Source organism: Equus przewalskii, chromosome 17, assembly GCF_037783145.1.
Source record: "Equus przewalskii isolate Varuska chromosome 17, EquPr2, whole genome shotgun sequence".
NCBI lineage: Eukaryota > Metazoa > Chordata > Mammalia > Perissodactyla > Equidae > Equus > Equus przewalskii.
In genome coordinates this window covers 11,100,756-11,120,476 of record NC_091847.1, presented here as the reverse complement: position 1 = coordinate 11,120,476, position 19,721 = coordinate 11,100,756, and the positions used below count along the sequence as shown (strand labels likewise).

Sequence of the window (19,721 nt, the reverse complement as noted above, 5' to 3'; positions counted from 1 at the left end):
AGGAAGTAATTAAGGTTAAATAAGGTCATAAGGGTGGGGTCCTGACCTGATAGGATTAGTGTCCTTGTAAGGAGAGACACCAGAAAGCTCACTCTCTGTCTCTCCGTACCCACCCAGAGGAAAGGCCACGTGAGGACAAAGCAGCCTCCTGCAAGCCAGGAAGAGAGCTCTCACCAGAACCCAGCCCTGCTGGCCCTTGATGTGGGACTTCCAGCCTCTAGAACGCTGAGAAAATACGTTTCTGTTATTAATCTACCCAGTCTGTGGTACTTTGTTATGACAGTCAAGCTAAGACAGATGGAAGGAAGGGAACAGAGGGTACAATTTAGACACATCTATAGGGGCAAGATGTTGTCAGAGGACGTTCATTCCTCAAATCTCAGGAAACAGAAGGTAAACTTGTCTGTTGAAAATGAAAGAGGGGGTGGTAAGGTCAGGAATTTGAAAAGACATGTGCACATCAGGGAGAGCCTCTGAGAGCCATGGGTGAGGGAACTGATGCTGGACACGTGGGGATTCTGGAGCAGACTGGAGAACTCAGGAATCCTGGCAGCATGATGCCTGGGGCTGCAGCACATGATCACCCAGGGATGTCCCCTCCCCACATGCCCCTGAACTGTTAGACATGCAGTGCTGGAGCTGGACGGGCCCCAGAATGCTCTCATTTTCTGAAGTCTACAGAAATGCTGAGCAGCCCTCCCCTGTTTGGAATGGAAGTAAGTAGACAGGATCTGAGTGTCGCGGGTTTTACCTCAGGCGGCAGGTTGTCCCAGGTCCCAAGAGAAGACCCGTGGTGAGAAACCTCAGCTTGCTAAGGGCAGGGCAGTAGGGACCAATCGGGGGCCATGGGAGGGGCGGCTCTGGTGGTGGAGCTCTAATCCTGGTTATTGGTCTGTGCTTTCAGCTCGGGCTGCCAGGAAGAGAGCTATGCTCTCCCTTGGCATGGGAGGAAACGATAAGGTGGGCATCATGGGGACGGGGGACAGAGGGGAGCTCTTTGGGAATGCTGAAGGTGAGGGCAAAGTGAAGTGAAGGACTCCCCTAAACAGTTTGGGAATGTATCTCCTATTGGATTTTGTGACCCCAAGCTCATCTCTGGCCCCCTCAATAAAATGCTGTGTGTAATTCAGTATTTGTTCTATGTTTTACACAGGAATTAGATTAAACTGAAATTAATGCTAGTAAACAATCACAGTATCATTGCAGGTACAATCCTCCTGAGATATGGGGGTGGGGGAGGAGGTAGCAAAGGGAGGCGTGGTCAGAGTTTCCAGTGGAGGTCTCAGAAAACTGGCCCCATCAGCCATCATCACTGTTTGCCTTCTACTTGCAAGAGACCCTCCTGACACCTCCCTGTATGGAAAGGCAAGGGGGGGGGGGCTAGTAATAAGCAGTTTGGCCCAATGACACCCTATTAGGAAGACGCCTATGCTCTCCTTCAAAGGGGAGCCCCAACTGAACAAAAAGTTGCTTGAATTCCCTTAAAATTTCAAAATGAAACGTCTGACCACACAGAGTTAAACAAATAGAAGGAAAGCAGAGCTGGATAGGCTGGAAAATACTCCAACCCAAGTAGGTCAGTTCCACTCCTGTTTATTAAAGGAGTTCTCTGCCAAGACGTGTGAGACCTCAGGTCTGGATAAGCCACAAAATAACCAGAGGACCGAGACTTATACACAGGAAACCATCTTGTAATAATACGAGGCAGTGCATGAGTGTATGGAAATGGCCTGGAAAGACAAAGGGCTGCAAGGCTGGGAATCAAGAAATCTGGGTTCTAGTCCCAGCTCTACTGCTCCCTTGTGATTTGAGCAGGTCCCTCCTCTCTGTGGGTCTCAGTTTGCTCCTCTGTAAAATAAGGGAACTGGAAAAGCACACTGAAGCATCCTTTCAAGGCACACTGAAGACGTGAACCAAGTGAAAGCTCTCATTTCCCCCTCTGCTTATTCCCGAGGTCACCCGGGGATCCCCTTGAGATTAAAATGGAGGTTGAACCTCAGTCCTGAAGCCCAGCCATCTGTTCATTTCTTCTGACAAGCTCAGAGTTACTGCAAATACTTAAGAAGGTGGCTGGGATGGTCATGAGGAGGGAGTTATTGCCTCTCCCATCCCTGGGCATTGAATAACAACACACCTCTAGGCTATATTTGGCTTTGAATTGTCCCCAGTGTCCGAGGGGTTATTTCCCCAAATTGGGAGTTGAGACTAATGAGTTGGTACTATTGCTCTAGCACCTTCCAACAGCAGCACTGCCACTGAGAAGAGGCTCCAAGGTTACAAGGGAGCTGGGAATGAGATCCCTAAATTCCACTCTTCCAAACTATTGCTGCTGGAATGTCATGGAGCTGCCAGAAAGATGGGCATCTCCTGCGTGTCGACACTCCCATGAGCTCCAGGAGCAGAGGTTTTTCTTACCATCAAACAGGAGAGGACTACAGGAAGGCAAGGTCATTGGACACCAGGAAGGACTTGCCCAGAACGGAGATTAGAGGCCAGAATTGGGTTCCCAACCTCTTTTCCTGGGGAGTTTCCTGGGACAAAGGACTTGGGGGCCAGTTTGGAATGCTAGTGGGAAGGTGTGGTTCTCGAATCTGCACCCCTATTTCCCACTCCCCACTCTGCCACCCACTCCCCATTCCTTCCATCCAGGCAGTGTGGGTACAGTCACTGTCTCATTCACAAATGCCAGTGGGAGACGCCCGGGCCTCTCAGGAGTTTCTGTAAGAAGGAAAAACAAGCCACCCACTCTGCCTCCTTTTCTTTTCTCTTCCAGCTCCTCCCTGGACCTGGTTCACAGAGATCAGCTGCTCCCAGGATCCCCGGACACGCAGACATTAGGGAGCCAACTCCCTCAGGAGAGAGGAGGGAGGGAGCTGCTAGCGGTCCCATCACAGACCCGGAAACTCCAGCCAGAGCTTTTTGAGGTTTTCCCATCTGTAGCCCAGTGTGTGTGAAAATGTCAAGGCTTTGCGGCAGACCGATGTGGGTTCCAATCGTCTTTTCCTGGGGCAAGATTTTTGGCCTCTCAGAGGCTCGATTTCCTTGTCCGTAAAGTGAGGGGGGTAATACCAGCCTCCAAAGGCGATTATGAGGTTTCAGAGAAATAGAGGCAAAGTCCCCAGAGACGGCTCCAGAATTTCCATCTAGGCGCAGCCTGGAGGAAGGGGTGGCTGGGCGGGAGAGGGGATTTACCTCAGAGCTGCCTTCGCCAGGTGCACACGCTGTTTTATTTGGGGAGAGGGGGTCCTCTGGAGACAAGCTGATAGAGATTATTGTTGCAGGGGATGGGGGTAGGAGTTCCCACTCCTTGGCTTAAGATCTGGGGGTCCCCCTCCAGCCCATCCCGCGTAGGTCCCGGGGCGGGGGTGCTCCTGCCCGCGGAGGAGCGCGGTACTCACGGCGTGAGCGGCGCAGAGGAGCAGCAGCAGCAGCAGCGACGGCGGCAGGTGGGGGCGCATGGTGCCCGGCGCGCTCCCCCCAGCACCCCGACGGCCGCCGGCCTGGGCGCACCCGCCGCTCCGGGGCTCAGCAGCCCCCGCAGGATCCCGGACCCCTGCCGGCCGCCGCGTCCAGAGGAGCCATAGCTGGGCCACCACCCCGCGGCGGGCTCCGGGACTGCTCCTCCTCTGACCAGGTGGCCGCGCGCACTGAGCGGCACAACCCATTGATAAGGACGCGGCCCTCGCTGCGTCCTCCACGCAGCCAGGACTGGCGGGGGCCCAGGCGAAGGCTGGCAGGGGAGGAGGCGGAGGGAGGGCGCGGGGCCGGGGCCGGCTCCCGCAGGAGAGGGCACGCTGACTGAGCCTTGATGCTGCGACACTCCGAGTCCGGAAAGAGCGCTCTCTAAGTTCTGGGTCAGCCCCGCCACAACCTTGCTGCGTGCGGATGAGCAACGCATACCACCTTGTTGAGCCCAACAACACATCTAGTAAATCCCACCTTCGGGTTGAAAGAAGGTTGTACTAGTGCCCTGTGACATAGCCGGTGCTCGGTAAATGCCTATTGCGTCCCTTCTGTGGGTCAGCTACCTTACACTTTATTTCCGATTTTCACCTTGGGTTTCTTCATTATTAAAGTCACACACGTTAATTCCAAGAAGTTTCACTCCCATGAGCTCCATCACACGAGGAAGCCTTGATGATCAAGTGAGACCCAGGAGGTTCATCTGGTATACCCCGGCGTTTGGGGCCGAGCTGAAGAGGAGCCTCCTGGAGGCTCCCTGCTTCCTGGCGTCCCAGGAAAGCTCTGTCAGCACCAGGCAGACGTTCCTGGCAGCCTGCTCTACCTGAGTCTCAGGGCTCAGAGGTCCTGGAGGATGGCTGTTGGCCTCTCAGTACAAGGTGACCTCAAATGGCTCCTGAAGACCCCGTTTGTTTTTCTCTGCCCTGGTGCCCACTCCCTTTCCCCTTGCCTCTCCTTCTGTCTTGCCCTTTCTCCAAAGCTCTTCAAGTACATCGGCTCGTGGAATTCCTCCAAAGCCCCTTGGTGATATTATGCTGGTTTGTCAGAGGAGGGCAATGAGAGTAGAGGAGGATCAATGACATTGCCAGGTACACAGGACTGAGACGGTGAGATGGGAAAGCTGGGGTCTACACTTGCACGGCCAACCCTGATTCTCTGTGACTGACCTCTGGTCACCTTGCTAAACTGCTGTCAAAGTAATATATCCTAGGCCTTAGTAGCCTTCCCTACCTGAAGAGGCTATGGATAAGGGGAGGCCGGTAAATCACAGCAGAAATAAAAGGGGGAGGGGACCGGCCCTGTGGCCGAGTGGCTAAGTTCACGTGCTCCGCTTTGGCAGCTCAGGATTTTGCCAGTTGGGATCCTGGATGCAGACATGGCACCGCTCATCAGGCCATGCTGAGGTGGCATCCCACATAGCACGGCTAGAAGGACCTGCAACTAGACTATACAACTGTGTACCGGGGGGCTTTGGGGAGAAGAAGAAGAAAAAAAAAAAGATCGGCAACAGATGTTAGCTCAGGAGCCAATCTTTAAAAAAAAAGAAACTCAACAACAACAACAAAAAAAAAAAAAAAAAGAAAAGAGAGAAAAGGGGGGAAAATGCTTTCAGCTCCCAGGTCCACAATCACTGCTCAGTACATACAACCTAAACTATACATAACCACGAACTCACCTTTAGGAACTTTGGCTATGGAAACACTCACCCAAAGACCCAGTGAAATACGTGCAGGATGTCTGTGGCAGCACCATTACAGTAGCAGCAAACGGGAGATGGTGTGTGAGGAAGAGGAGAGCTGAGCCCCACCCTTGCGGTTTCCTTCCTTGTGTAGAGCTGGCATTCCTATAATCCTCCTGGCCTCTCTCTACCCCCTCGTTAACCCCCTCCCCCAACACTCACACAAACACACACCCGCAGAGGTGAGGTGAGCTCCACATGACGATGCATGTGGGATAAGGACCCGCGTCAGGCTCTGCCCTGGCCCCCAGCCTCTCCCCTTCCTGTGACAGCCCTTCCACCTGCAGAGAGCCTGTGCCTGCATTGCCCTGGGGAGACTGTCACTGGGGGTCAAGGCTCTGACTGCGCTGACCCAGTACTGCCAGTGACAGGGCTATGGTCTATCTAACTCTGGGGTTCCGTGTTAGAAAACCCACTTGCCCACATGTATAAACCACATTCTCCAAGACCAATGTTCTCCCCCAAAAAAGTCATATTTGGCCCCAAACTAAATCTTATTTCTCAGTTGGTTCAAGATTCAAGCTGGAAAGAAAAATGTTACTTCCTGGGCCCCTGGAATCCCAGTGCCCTAAATGTGCACCAGGAAGAGTAGGAGGTGAGGACTCACCATTTTTACCGTATACATTTCCGTGTTGCTTGACTGTTTTCTGTAACCCTTGTATGTATCGTCTGTTTGATGGAAAGACATAAAAAGAAACAATAGAAAAATGCAGTCTGAGCTCTATACCAGAATCTCATGATCTCCAGTGAAAACACGAAACAGCATTTGTTCTGGGCGATTCAGTAAGCTTCTGGCCTGTGGCAAACCATTCTTCCTTAAATGGGAGGCTCTGCCTCTCTGAACCTTGAGAATAGGGTCTGACGTGCTCTGCGAGAAGCCCTTTTACAAGCCTTGGATGCAGCTCGTGGCTTGTAAAGCCTGTCTGAGAGAACGGTTTCATCCTAGGGGTGGAAGGGAAGAGGCGGGGAAGGAACAGTCCAGTTGATGCCCGCCATGGGCTAGCGAGTCTTCTAGGAAGTGGGATGTGTTAACGTATCCATCCCCCAGGACTCCATGAGGGAGAAGTACTTTCCTTGATGAATAGGGTGGGAACTTGAGGCCTAGGGAAGATAAGCACCTGCCCCTCAGCACAGCTAACAAGGGGCGGGGCCAGGATTTGAACCCAGGACTAAGCCTAAACCCCGTGCCCTACGCCCTTCGCACTGTACCAGATTCCTCTCAATCATGAAGAAAACTTCCTTATCCTTGGGGCTCAGGAAGCCCTCTTGCACCCATTGTCTCATTTGATCCTCAAAACAGCTCTGTGAGGTGGGAGGATCCACGGTCAGGGCCTGGCGGGAGAGGACGACCCATTGCTCAGATGTTTCATTGAAGAGGGTTTAATGAAAGGACCGTGTGCAGAGGTGTGGGTGGGGTTGAGGGAACCAACAAGAGACGGTGAGGTGCCAGGGATGATGAAGACTCTCTCCTGACCAAACTTTAGCTAGGCTCCTCTAAGCCCTCTTCTCGACAAGGCCTTGACTTTGGCCCCGTCTGCCTTTGGCCTGCCTGGCCCGGTCTCAGCGAGAATCTTGCTGTCAGTTTAGTGAGAATCGCCCCACTCTCGCTATCTGATGACCCTTGATATCTGATCAAGTTCCTCCTCCCTCACCTTTGACGTCTAAGTCCTTTCCTGCCTTCAGCAAGAATCCCGGGATCTTTGATGTCTCCTCTTAGTAATCTTCCATCCACTGACCCCCCTCGCCCTGCTTGTTGGCTGTAAATCCGCTTTGTCCTTGTTGTGTTCCAAGTTGAGCTCCATCTCGCTCCCCTATTGCACTAGTCCTGACTAGTCTCCCTGTTGCCACAGTCCTGAATAACGTTTTCCTTACCATTTTAACAAGTGTCCGAATAATTTTTTCCTTAACAAAGGGCAAGGAGAGAGAGCTGGTAAGAGCTGCTTTGGGAAAGGAGCCACCCAGAGGAGCTCAACTACAGAGGAATGCAGCCATTGTCAAAACTGTGGCTTGGAAAGGGGGTCAGGTGGTGGGACAAGCACCTTGACCTCTCTCTTCTCCTGTCCACCGGTCTCCTGGCAATGTCTTCCATTGGCTGAACCCAACTCAAAGCCAGGAACAAGGCAGACAGATTGGTGGGGGAGGGAGGGATGGACTGTCCATAGAGCTTTATCTCCTGGCTGGAGAAGGTAGAAAATGGAATTGGGAGGGATAAGGCAAAAGGAAAATAACTCCACCTGAAAATATCATTATAGGCAATTAACAGATGAAGAACTGAGATTTGATGAGGCTATAATTCAAGATCACACAGTTGGGAGGTAGGATTGCTGGTACTGAAACTCTGGTCTTTAGATTCCCAGCCCTGAGCTGTTTCTGTTACACTAATACCCGTTACACCCAAATCTAGTGATGGAAAACCACCGTCATTATTGATCATCACTCCGCAGTTCTGGCGGGAGACTGGGCTCAGCCAGGCGGTTCTCGTTCGGAGTCTCGCACGGCTGCAGTCAGATGGCGGCCAGGACCAGAGTCACCCTAAGAGGTGCTCGCTCAAACATCCAGGGCTGCAGCATCCGGGGCGCCTCACACGCCTCTCCCTCCATGTTCTCTCTCCACGAGGTCTCAGTGTCTGACAGCTTCAGGGCGCCTGGACTTCTTACGGAGTGACTCATGGTCCCAAATGTGCATGTCCAAGAAAGAGAGAGCAAGTAGAAATTGGACTGCGATCTATGACCCACCTTGGGAAGTGACACAGTGCTGCCTCTGCTGCTTCCAGGACAGTCACAAAAGGCTGCCGCGGTTCAAGGGGAGGCAACATAGACTCTTCAGGAGAGAGTGAGAAGATTCTGGAAGAGCATGTGAAACTACAGATACTGTTGTGACGATTATGGGGAAACACCATACTGTACGCCCTCTAAACTTCATTACAACCCCATGAGTGACACAGAGGGGCCATCTCTTTGCTCTGGATGACTTTCCAGTTCTTGAAAGTCATGCCTTTCTCCTCGTCCCTCTGCAGAGACGGAGCGGGGCACACAAGCCTGAGTGATGACCACCCCGAGCGCCATAAGTTCGTGTTCTCGTAACAGGATTTAAAAGTCCCCCTGAGGATGGCGAGCCTGTGTTTGGCTCTAGGGTAACTTGTTCTCTGAGGGTCTCACACAGATATTCTCACAGCCAGCGAGGCAGAATGTGAAGGTGGACACCGAAGGTACCAGAATGCGTCACTCCAGAATATGCCACTTTGGCGTAAGGATTATTTTGAGCTAAAGGAGACAGAACCAGCGGACACAGGAAAAGCTCCTTACCTCCCCTAACCGACTAGAAATGAAGTAGAAATGTGCCCTTTTGTAAAGGAAATTTCCATTCGTAAAAAAGTCCTACCAGGAGGAAAGCTACCCCTGGAGGCAGCTCTTATCTCCTGAGAGACTCTCATCTCAAGATAAGACAAGACAAACCTTATGGACAAGACCTTCCTCCCCTCTTCCCATAACTTGCCTCCTCACCCAGAAGTCCAAACCCCTTTCCCTTCGTGTAGTCTAAGATGGTGTACAGGCCCAAAGCGTTTGTCACCTCCTCGAGTCTCATTTCCCTGTGAAACTCCCATGCGTATGAGGTCATTAAAGCTGTTTTTTCTCTTGTGAGTCATCCTCTATCAGACTGATTCTCAGGCTTCACCACTGAACCTAAGAGGGGAGAGGGAAAAAGATTTTTTCTTCCCTACAATGAAAATCCCCCCAAAAATTCAATTAAAAAATTTCCCTGGTGCCAAAAGGGAAAAAGATCTTTTCTCCCTCTCCCGTTTCTTTTAGCACTCCTTTAGAAAACTGCTAACTGTGAATCCTTCCTCCTTCTCTTTGAGGTGCGTGGAAACCTGTCACAAAAGCAAAATAAGCCTCTTGCCACTTCTGCATCCCAGGAGTGTCCTTCCTGAAGGCCTCACAGCCATCTTACTGGAATGTGAGCATCAGGGAAGAGGGTCCCGTCTCTCTGTCACTGTGGGAGTTTAGCCTGGGTGCTTGGCTCCAAGTTGTAATCTCCTGCTTTGGAAAAGATATGAGAAGTTTTATTTCTCCTTTGGATACAGACAATCAGCGTGTGTGTGGCGGATTGTGTCTGCCTGGCTGTGTCAAAGGGTAAGGTTTCTGTTTGTCTTTGCAATCTCTTTTGTGGATGGCCGGTCATGAGCATCACAGTCTGGTTTAAGGCTCACTCGATAATAAAACTGATTCATTCTCTTCTTCATTTGGTGGAGAGGATTCACCTGGTTGGCAGGAGATTTTATTTCTAATGACTTCTCCAACAGGGAATCATGTTACATATATGTATGTATTTTCCATTTTTCCAACAGCAGTAAACCCTTGTTGGAGAACTAATTAAGCACATTCATTCAATAATATTTATTGAGCACCTACTCTGTTCCAGGTGCTGTGCCAGAATGATAGAAGCCTGGGGAAATTGCCCTTGGCCACCTCAGCCTGGTGGACAAAGCCTGTGGGACTATGACTGCACCCCGTCCAAGGAGGCCCAGAAGGATGACTGAGGCTGGTGGTCAAGACATCAGAGGCTTGCATAACCACGCGTCTGACAAACCCATTGGTCGGGTGGAGTAAGCAACTGCAGAATGTATGGTGGGTGATGTTGCAAACTGATAAATTCTATGTGAGCACATACTAAGGGACCAGACCAAGCCTGGTGGGTTAATGTATCAGACTGAGTCATAGCAGTCACCATTTTTGTAGGTAAAATACACTGGAATATCAAGAATTTTATAAGGTTCAACCAAATAGACATCTGTGGGTTTTGTCTGTCCGGTTTCTGTTCCTTCTTTTGGTACCCCCCTTCTCCTCCCCAACTCTCAGACCATGTAGTTGGGGTGGGGCTTCCACCAATAGCAACTCAAGGGTGAGCACATGGCCCAGACCTGGATAAGGAGAGTCACCCCTCTCACTAACTAACCACAGTGATTGGTTCAGGGGTGGGTGCATGACTCAAGCTGGGCCAATAGGAGTCGCACCAACAAAACCTACATGTTGGCACTATGCTCAAGCTAGTAGCAAGATGGCAGCCCTTTGCACAGGATGGAGAGATCCTGGCTGAGAATGAAGCCAACACAGAGTAGAGAGAACCAAGAGACAAAGAGAGACAAAATTCTAATATCATCATCTGGCACCTAGATGCAGCTATAACTGAGGCCTCCCTTGATAGATGCATTAGATAGATAGATAGATAGATAGACAGATAATTTTTTAAACTTTTGCATCTGATGCAGATGAAGGCTGCCCCAGGGAGAGAAGGGCAAGGTGTCCTGCCCTACATACCAACCTATATCATCCTCCAGGAAGTATAGGACATCCTGACCTGATCCGACCTGATTCGTACCAAAGTTATAAGACCACCCAATAACCAGACCCCACCTGCACTGATACCATTTTAATGACTTTTCTTTACATAATCTTTTCTTTGTCTTATGAAGAAATAACTCATATACCTATGCCTTATAAGTTTAGCTCTAACCCTCAACCCATCACAGCTCTTCACTGCCCATGAGTCTTGTCCCCACGCTGCAGCTCTCCACTGCCCATAGTTCCTGTCCCCGTGCTGCAGCTCTCCACTGCCCATGGGTCCTGTCCCCATGCTGTTCTCTGAATAAAGGAGCACTGCTACCAGACCTTGAGAGTCCAAGAAATCTTTCTTTTGACTCCTCAGCTCACCGAGCCCGCATCAAATCCATTTCTATTACTTATAATGTGGGAGACTGGAATTGGCTACACCAAAATATGTCTCTTTGGCGTGAGGATTATTTTGGGCTGGTTACTTTTAAAAACTGCAGACACGAGAGAAACTCTGAAAAGCAGAAGTTGCCCTTTGTAAGAGACACTTACATTTGTAAGGGAAATCTCCATCTGTAAAGGTGGCTCCCTCTCTGTACCAGGAAGAAGGGGGGGATGAGCTTATCTCTAGAAACTCTTATCAATATGGAAGGCAAGGACTTAAACCTTCACATTAGCCTTACTCTTGTTTACTGTGCTTTTCTGGTAATCTCCCATAACTGACTACCCCCACCCCAACCCTCCTTTGTAGCTGAAGATGGTATTTAAGATGAGAACCTCCACCAATTTGTCAAGTTGTTTGGTTTTTCTTGGTCTCTCCCATGTATACATGTCATAAAGCTTTGTTGAGTTTTTTCCTGTTATTCTGTGTCATGTGAATTTAATTCATATCCCGGCCAGAAGGATCTAGAGTGGGTAGAGGAAATATCTTCCTCACCTACGATAACAAAAAGGGTCCTGATATACACTTAGGAAGGCTTCCCAAGAAGGTGGCATTTGAGCTGAGGGGCTGGTTTGGCAGTGGGGGGTGAGGAGAACGTTGGGGAAGGAGTGAGGGGTGGCCTGTCCCTGGGTATTGGGTCTAAGGCCCTCACCAAATGACTGCATCAATGACATGGATTTGCTCCGCCCCTTCAGGTGCTCAATAAACCAAAGAGGTCTGTCTTCTCCTGAGCATGAGCTTTACCGGAAACAGAGTTAATGTATTATTGATGAGCCATAAATAATGGGGTAAGCATGATTTCCCAGTTAGCGTTGAAGTACAAAAGTATAACACTGACATTTTAATGAGGTTTTTATGGTCCAGGCTACTGTTTACACTCTGGAAATGTGGGCTGGCTTTCTCAGGAAAGCAGTTTTTCCTTTACTTTTCTTATTTTCCTCCTCCATTTGTCAGCATCCTTTTGAATATGTCTATGAAATATTATAGTTAAAACAGGTCAAATAAAAGAGAGCAAATACAACCGTATTTGAAAGACAATGTTGCTAGTGCTCCCGAGGCCTTGTCTTCACTGGATGCAGCAAAGAAAGGTCAGGGGCACCCCAACCTCCCACAGGCTCCCTACGTTTCTGCCTGACAGGGCCGTTTTTGGCTCAGCATACAGAAAAGAGTGTTGTCAACAGATAAACCTGGGTTCAAATCCTGACTTAGTCTCCAATTAGCCATGTGACCTTGGGCACGTTACTTTAGCCCTCTAAGCCTCAATTTCTTCATCTGTATAATGGAAAATAACACCCATCTTTCAGCGACACTATGAGGTTGAAAATAATTCAATGCAATTAAATTGTCTGGATATTCAAATTAAGATGCATTTGGCTGCAGATAATAGACAAACCAACTCAAACTGGCTGAAACAATAATAATGATGAGAATTGGCTCACATGACAGGGAGTCCAGAGAGAAAGCACGTATCAGGGTGGCCTAATGCATGGCACAGGCTCTGTTTGCCCGGGTTCTCTTGGCTCTGCCCTCCTCTGAGTTGGATAACCTCAGGCTGGCAGCAAGATGGCTACAGCAGTTCTGTAGCCTCATTTCCACAATTGGTGCCAGAGGAACAGAGAATGTGGTACTCTCTTGAGATGTTGACTCTTCTGCATCAAAAGGTGGAGTCGATGTTCCCTTTTCTTATACTGGGCGGACCTTTATAACGGCCTCAACTGATAGAATGAAGTGGAAGTGATGCTGCACAAGTTTCAAGGCTGGGTCATAAAAGGAAACACAGCTTTAAGCCTGGCTGTCTCCTGAGACACTTGCCCTTGGAACCCAGTGACCACACTGTTGGGAGGTTCAGGTCATGGGTAGGTATTTTGGCCAAGAGTCTCCTCTAGGCTCCCAGCTGACAGCTTAGCATCAACTACCGGATGATGCCTTCAGACGATTCCACCTCCCAGTTTTCTGGTCTTGCAACTGAAGGCCCAGACATTATGGAGCAGAATCAAGCCATCTCTGCTGTGCCCAGTCTGAATTCCTGTCCCACAGAAACCGTGAGAGGTTGTAAAGGATTATAGTTGTTTTAAGCCTGAGTGTTGGGGTAATTTGGTATGGAGCAATACTTAATGGATACAACATAAAATTAAAAAAAATTCTGCAAAGCAAAAACCATCAACTGCAAAGTCAAACGACAAACTGGGGGAAAATTTTTTCAACAGCGATCATAGAACAAAAGACTAATGTCCCTAAAAATATAAAGAGCCCCAACAACTCAATAAGAAAAAGATCAAGAACCCAATGGAAAAATGGGTAAAGGACATGGATTTACAGAAAAGGAAACACAAATGTCTCCTAAACATATGAAAACACGCTCACCTTCACTTATCATTAGAGAAATACAACGTAAAACCATAGCAAAATACTATTTTCTACACATGAGATCAGCAAAAATAGAAAAGTTTTATAATGTATTCTGTTAGTGAGGATGTAAGGAAACAAGCACTCTCATGCATTACAAGTAGGAGTAAAGATTAATGCAAAGCCCATGGGAGACAACTTGTCAATAGTTAGCAGTAGTACAAACGCACAGACCCTGTGACCCAGCACTTCTAATTTGGGAAATTTTCCTACAAATATACTCGCATGTAAATGAATGGATGGATGTACGAGTTTGTACAAATTACCTGTGCATTTGTATAAATCATTACAGCATAGTTTATAGTAGAAAAAGATCAGGAACAATCTACGTATTCAACAACAGGAAACTGGTTACATAAATTATGGAATATTTGCAGCCATAAAAAGAATGAGGAGGAGCTGGCCCGGTGGCACAGTGGTTAATTTCACATGCTCCATTTCAGTGGCCTGGGGTTTGTGGGTTCAGATCCTAGGTGTGGACCTACATAACACTTGTGAAGCCACGCTGTGGCGGCATCCCACATACAAAGTAGAGGATGATTGGCAAGATTGGCACAGATGTTAGCTTACCAAAAAAAAAAAAAAAAAAAACATGAGGAGGTACTTCACGTACAGATACTGAAAGATCATCTAGATATATTTTTAAGTGAAAAAAGAAGAGTCAGAAGAGTAAGCTATTTGGGCTTTTAAACAGGGGATGAACTTCTTACAGATACAAGCATACATATAATTGCTTATATATGTATAACATATTCCTGGAAAGATAAATAAGAATCTGATAATGTGAGTTACCTCTGGGAAAGGGAAGCTGGTAGCTAAAGGACAGAGGGAGGATGAAGATTTTTTACTTCTTGAATTTTGAACCCTACGAATATATTTTTCATAATATGTATTATATATAAACTATGAATATAAATATATAATCTATAACATTCGTATAGATATGTATAAATTTAGAACTCGGCATAACTCATGGATGACAATTGTACAAACACTTTGGAGGTCCCCCATGTGCCAGGCAGGGTGCCAGGTGGTGAGTACACAGTGGCGACCAAGTCAGCCTTCACTGAATTCACAGTCTAGCGAGACGGGCATCACAGAGGTAAACCCACCAGCCAGAATCACGCACGGAGCGGAGAGAACCCCGTGCTGGGAGAGAGGACAGTGGGGTGGGGCCTGATTTAGAAAGGGAAGCAGGGGAAGCCCCTCGGAGGAAGGGATCCTCAGGCCGAGGAGGCATTAGCCCAGCTTCTGCTTACTTAGTGCCACAGCGATATCTATCCCCAAACCGGCCGGCTTGAAACGACCACCATGTTATTATATCTCATGAATTCTGGGGTCAGAAATTCGGGCAGGACTGGATGGGGCAGTTAAAGCAGTCACAGACCCGCCCAGATTCCAGGGGCGGGCACAAGGCCCCACTCTCCTCACGAGGAGCGTCAGAGGGTTTTCGGCCAGCTTTCACCCCACGCCAAGCGGAGGGGGTGCGGGAGCACAGGGGCCGGGGTGAGGAGAGAGTGGAGAGGGGCCGGCAGTCAGGTCCTGCAGAGCCTTGAGAGGTGTGTTAAGGGTTCTGAATTTTAGTTTCTGCACAACGTGGAGCCACCAAGGAGTCTGGAGCAAGGAAATTAGCTGCTCCCCTGTGCTGCTTCCCCGCCGCTGTCACGCTCATCTCACCGCATTAGTCCGGCGGAGGCTGGGACACCTTCGTATTCCGCTCATTGTAAGTGCTAAGTGAAATAAATGTGAAATACATAAATGAACTGATTAATAAGTGATTATCTAAAACCGCTGTAATTGTAGGGCATCAGTTCAGTGATTTCCAAACTTTAATGTGTCTATGAATCTCCAGGGGGATTTCATTAGAAGTAAAAAAACGCAGATTCTGATTCAGCAGGTCTGAGGTGACCTGAAATTATGCCTTTCTAACAAGTTCCTGTGCGACAGTTCACCCTTGAATAGTGAGTGTTTAGAGATCATTGTATGTCAGAATGTTTTCAGCTGAAAGAAAGAGATAACGGGATTCGGTACCAAACAGTCGGAGGTGGAATGATATCATCCAGGGCCAGCTTCTGCTTCCTGTCTCTGCTGTCTTCGTCACCAGCTTCACCCTCATGCTAGGGCCCGTCGTGGCCTCTGCTGGCCACTGCAGTTCCAAGGAACCACTCTGGACACTACAATGTCCAGAAAGAGAAACACACTCTATCTCCGGACATCTCTTTCTTAGGAGAGAGGAAGCCTTTTCCAGGGGGCCTCAGAAGACTTCCCCTAATGTCTCTGTGGCCAGAATAGGGTTATGTATTCAACCGTAACCAATCGTGAGCAAGAGGATCGGGAATTCCATGACTGGCCAAGACTCATCAGGATCTCCTGCTGGAACTGGGAATCTGGGGGACTGGGGTTTGAGGAGAAAACAGAGCAAAGCTGGGGTTCTGTTTGTAAGAAAGTGAAAGCAGGCAACCAGCAGCGTCCGCTACACTGTAGTATGCAGTCTGGTTACTTGATTGTACAGAGACCTATGTATTGTATCTATATCCATGTCTATACCTATCTTTATGTATAAAATAGGGAATTTGTCATTTTTTCTAAGAAAAAATTTAAGTACAAATTAAAAAGTGTTACCCAACATCCATTAAAAAGTGTATGGAAACAAGCATTTGATGATTTGAGCTGGGGTGGAAAGGTCTGGGACTATGGGGAATAGGGCACCTGTTCTGAACGCTACCACCTTGTGGGGCAGAAGACAGAAGGAGCTAAAGCAACCGACTATATAAACAAAGGAAACTTTTTACTCGTGTGGCCAGAGTTCCTGGGCAATCACCATGAGCAGAGAACTGTGTCAAGGGCTGTGGGAGATCCGAAGATAAGGCACAGTCCCATCCCCCTAAGAACTCCGCAGTTTAAGACACATATACAAATAATGATGAGTGAAGCACATAAAAAATAAGTGCCCAGAGAGATGGTGGAACAAAGTGTATGGAAACCCAGAAAAGGACACAGTCCTCCCGGCTTGAAGGATCATGAGGAGGACAGGGGATGTACCATTTCTAGTGTTAGCCTTGAAAGATGGGGAGATCTTTAATCAGTGGTGATGGTACGGGAGGCGGGAAGGATTGGAGAATGGAAAGATGGAAAAAATCAACATTCCCAGTGGAGGGGGAAAAAAAACCCACATTCAGCACAAGTGATGTGGGTATGAGAAAGGCAAGCACCCTCACTGGATTCCTACTGCAATCTCTTATCACTAGGAAACCATAAATAACATCCAGTAAGTGTCAAGTCATACAAGGAGGGAGGGAGACAAGGACGGCTCCTGGGGAGAGAGAGGCCTGAGCCCTCTGTGTAAGGATAATGTCCATGGAGGAGCAGCGTGTAGCCAGGGCAGGGGGTCAGGGGAGCAGGCCCAGTTTCACAGTTTATAATCCTAAATATAAGCATCGAGGACAGAAACGGTTTCTTCAATGAATAAATTGCAAAAACAACAAAAAGATATGAAGGAAGAATCTATTGATTAAAAGTGACCTAAAAGACATATCAATCTATCACAATATGTGGTTTGAGTCAAACTGGCCAACTCTAAGAAAAATATTTTATGACATTTATGAAATAATTGAGTACTGGGTATTCGAAGATGTTAAGAAATTATTGTGATTTTTTTAGGTACTGGTATTGTGGTGATGTTTTTTAAAAGAAGCCTTATCTTTTGGAGGTGTATTCTGAAATACGGATGAAATGATGTCTGGGATTTTCTTTAAAATAACACAGGAAGTAGGAGAAAGGTATAGATGAAAGAAATGGGCCATGATTTGGTAATTGTTGCAAGTGGGTGTTGAAGGTTCATTATACTATTCTGTCCAGCTTTGTACATGTTTGAAACTTACCACAACAGGCAATGTAAAAAAAACTACTTACGCTGAAGTCGGGCGTCCGGGGAAGCTCCACCCCCTGCGCTTGGCTGGCCCCGCCCCTCTGGGTGCGCTCAGGAAGTTTCCAGTTCCCGGTGTCTCCCGACTTTCTCATCTCCCCTCGGGAATCCCTTCGCCTCCCACCTCCTAAGTCGCGCTCTGTCTTCTCCCGCAGGCCCCGCAGACTGCTCCGAGTCCCCAGAAGTCACTCGTGTCCTCCGGACCTCGAGCCGCGGGCCCGACTTCCCCTCGTCCCCGGGGAATTTGGTGTCGTCCTGGCGCAGACCCTGGGAGCGCGTCCGCGTCGTCATGGCGACGGGCAGAGCGGGCGCTGGCTCCGGCGAATCCAGCCCGGAAACCAGCTCCAGTGTGAGCCGCCTGGGACCTGGGGCCCAGGGTGGCCCCCTTGGCCGCCGTCGAGCTGCTGAGGCCGCCTGACCTCCAGGCGGGTGTCCAGCTGCAAGTCAGCCTGGCCCGGGGTCGGAGGAGAGGTCTGGCCTAAAGGGTTAATTGGGGATGCGGGCGGTGCGTGGGTCTGGGGTCGACCCTGGCCCCTACCAGGGGATGGTGTAACGGCCGCCAAGGGGAGCAGGCGTTTGGCAAGGGTGAGAGGGCCTGCCCCGTGGTGGATTCCGCAAGGGGACCGAGGATGTGGGGGTGTGAAAAGGGAGACGAATTCACCCTGGGGGTGAGCGAACTGGAATAGGAGCGTGTGTGAGAACGTTCAGCTGTTGTACCTGCCTGAAGAGGGCAGGGAGTTTGAGGGACCCAGAGAAGGGGCCGGAGAGTGAGCTTGGCGCAGGTGTTGAGGGGCTGGAGGGGAATGGAGCAGGCGGGTGGAGGCTGAGCTGGGAAGGGGGAATCCTCAGCCATGCCAGTGAGAGCAATGGCGAGGGGTGGGGACGACACAGAAACTTCTTTCAGAAAGTGCTTATTAAGCACTTCCTTCAGTCCAGTCACTCTATTTTGCTTGTTGCTGTAGACTGTTCTGGGAATCTAAAGCTATGAGCATTCTCAGACGAACAGAAAGCAAGCACATAAAGACCCATGCATGATTTTACATTCAATCTGGGGCTTCACAGAGCAGCCCCCAGCCTGTACCAGGGCCCCAAGTTAAGAGACTCAGCTGTGGAAGATATAAAGAGTGTGGGATCTGTAAAGCGCCCTTACAGGGCACTAAATTATTAACATCAGATGAGCAGTAGAGGCAGTAACGGCTGAAGAACCTTAAAGGACGTTGCAATCAGTGTGAACTTTATGAAGAGGGTGGAACTTAAAATGAGTGTGTTAGGTGGAGGCAAGTCTGACAAGGGTCCCACATGACCCAGGACCCTAGGTCCTAGGAGAGCCTCCAGGGGGTGGAGGAGCTCTGTGGCTTTCCACCTCTCACCCTGTTAGGAGAGGGGCCCAGGAAGGTGACACATAAATGCCATGTCCTGTAAAGTGTTTCCACATGTTAAGGGGTGTCATGCTCACAGGCATCTAAGAAACTGATTTGGAGAAATCTCAGAAAGAAGAGGCCTGTTTCACTGTTTACTTCAACACTTTCCAAACGTACTCGACTGCGAGTGCCTTTCTTTTCCCCTCCACGTGCCCCTATTAACAGCTAAGAAGCACCAGGACCGCATTTTGGGAAAAGCTCTTGTGAAGAATTAAGGACCATGGAAGGGTTTTGAGCAATGGCGCAATATTGGGTCGTGATGTGTGACGCAAGGAGTTGAATGGGACAGCCGTGTCTGGGAAAGGAGTGGCCAGCAGAGAGGCCAGAGGCAGGGCAGGCCTGAGCCACAGTAAACCAGGCAGTGACAAGGAGTTGAATGGGACAGCCGTGTCTGGGAATGGAGTGGCCGGCAGAGAGGCCAGAGGCAGGGCAGGCCTGAGCCACAGTAAACCAGGCAGTGACAAGGAGTTGAATGGGACAGCCGTGTCTGGGAATGGAGTGGCCAGCAGAGAGGCCAGAGGCAGGGCAGGCCTGAGCCACAGTAAACCAGGCAGTGACAAGGAGTTGAATGGGACAGCCGTGTCTGGGAAAGGAGTGGCCGGCAGAGAGGCCAGAGGCAGGGCAGGCCTGAGCCACGGTAAACCAGGCAGTGACAAGGAGTTGAATGGGACAGCCGTGTCTGGGAAAGGAGTGGCCGGCAGAGAGGCCAGAGGCAGGGCAGGCCTGAGCCACGGTAAACCAGGCAGTGACAAGGAGTTGAATGGGACAGCCGTGTCTGGGAAAGGAGTGGCCGGCAGAGAGGCCAGAGGCAGGGCAGGCCTGAGCCACAGTAAACCAGGCAGTGACAAGGAGTTGAATGGGACAGCCGTGTCTGGGAAAGGAGTGGCCAGCAGAGAGGCCAGAGGCAGGGCAGGCCTGAGCCACGGTAAACCAGGCAGTGACAAGGAGTTGAATGGGACAGCCGTGTCTGGGAATGGAGTGGCCGGCAGAGAGGCCA

The 19,721-nt window shown here is 49.5% G+C and overlaps 2 protein-coding genes and 1 long non-coding RNA gene across 24 annotated transcripts in view; 2 read left to right on the top strand and 1 right to left on the bottom strand.

Moving 5' to 3' along the window:
• Positions 1–17,580, bottom strand: part of SCTR (secretin receptor) — an 89,205-nt gene extending 71,625 nt beyond the window's left edge. For 9 of the 12 annotated variants that reach the window (XM_070581119.1, XM_070581122.1, XM_070581124.1 and 6 more), the window contains exon 1: positions 3,399–3,708. In XM_070581119.1, coding sequence (XP_070437220.1) covers positions 3,399–3,665 — 267 coding nt within the window. In that variant the 5' untranslated portion in view covers positions 3,666–3,708. Of the gene's footprint in view, positions 1–3,398; positions 3,709–17,290 lie in introns of those variants that run through there. The other 3 variants (XM_070581125.1, XM_070581126.1, XM_070581127.1) reach the window with 1 other exon arrangement.
• LOC139076752 (uncharacterized) lies at positions 6,238–10,006 on the top strand. Its single transcript, XR_011528661.1, has 3 exons — positions 6,238–8,813; positions 9,060–9,157; positions 9,623–10,006. It is a non-coding gene; the product is annotated as an uncharacterized lncRNA (long non-coding RNA).
• The window catches only part of CFAP221 (cilia and flagella associated protein 221), a 47,569-nt gene continuing 42,667 nt past the window's right edge, over positions 14,820–19,721 (top strand). For 4 of the 11 annotated variants that reach the window (XR_011528665.1, XM_070581135.1, XM_070581132.1 and 1 more), the window contains exon 1: positions 17,581–17,774. The gene's annotated coding sequence lies outside the window, so the exon portion shown is untranslated. Of the gene's footprint in view, positions 15,102–17,458; positions 17,775–19,721 lie in introns of those variants that run through there. The other 7 variants (XM_070581130.1, XM_070581128.1, XR_011528666.1 and 4 more) reach the window with 5 other exon arrangements.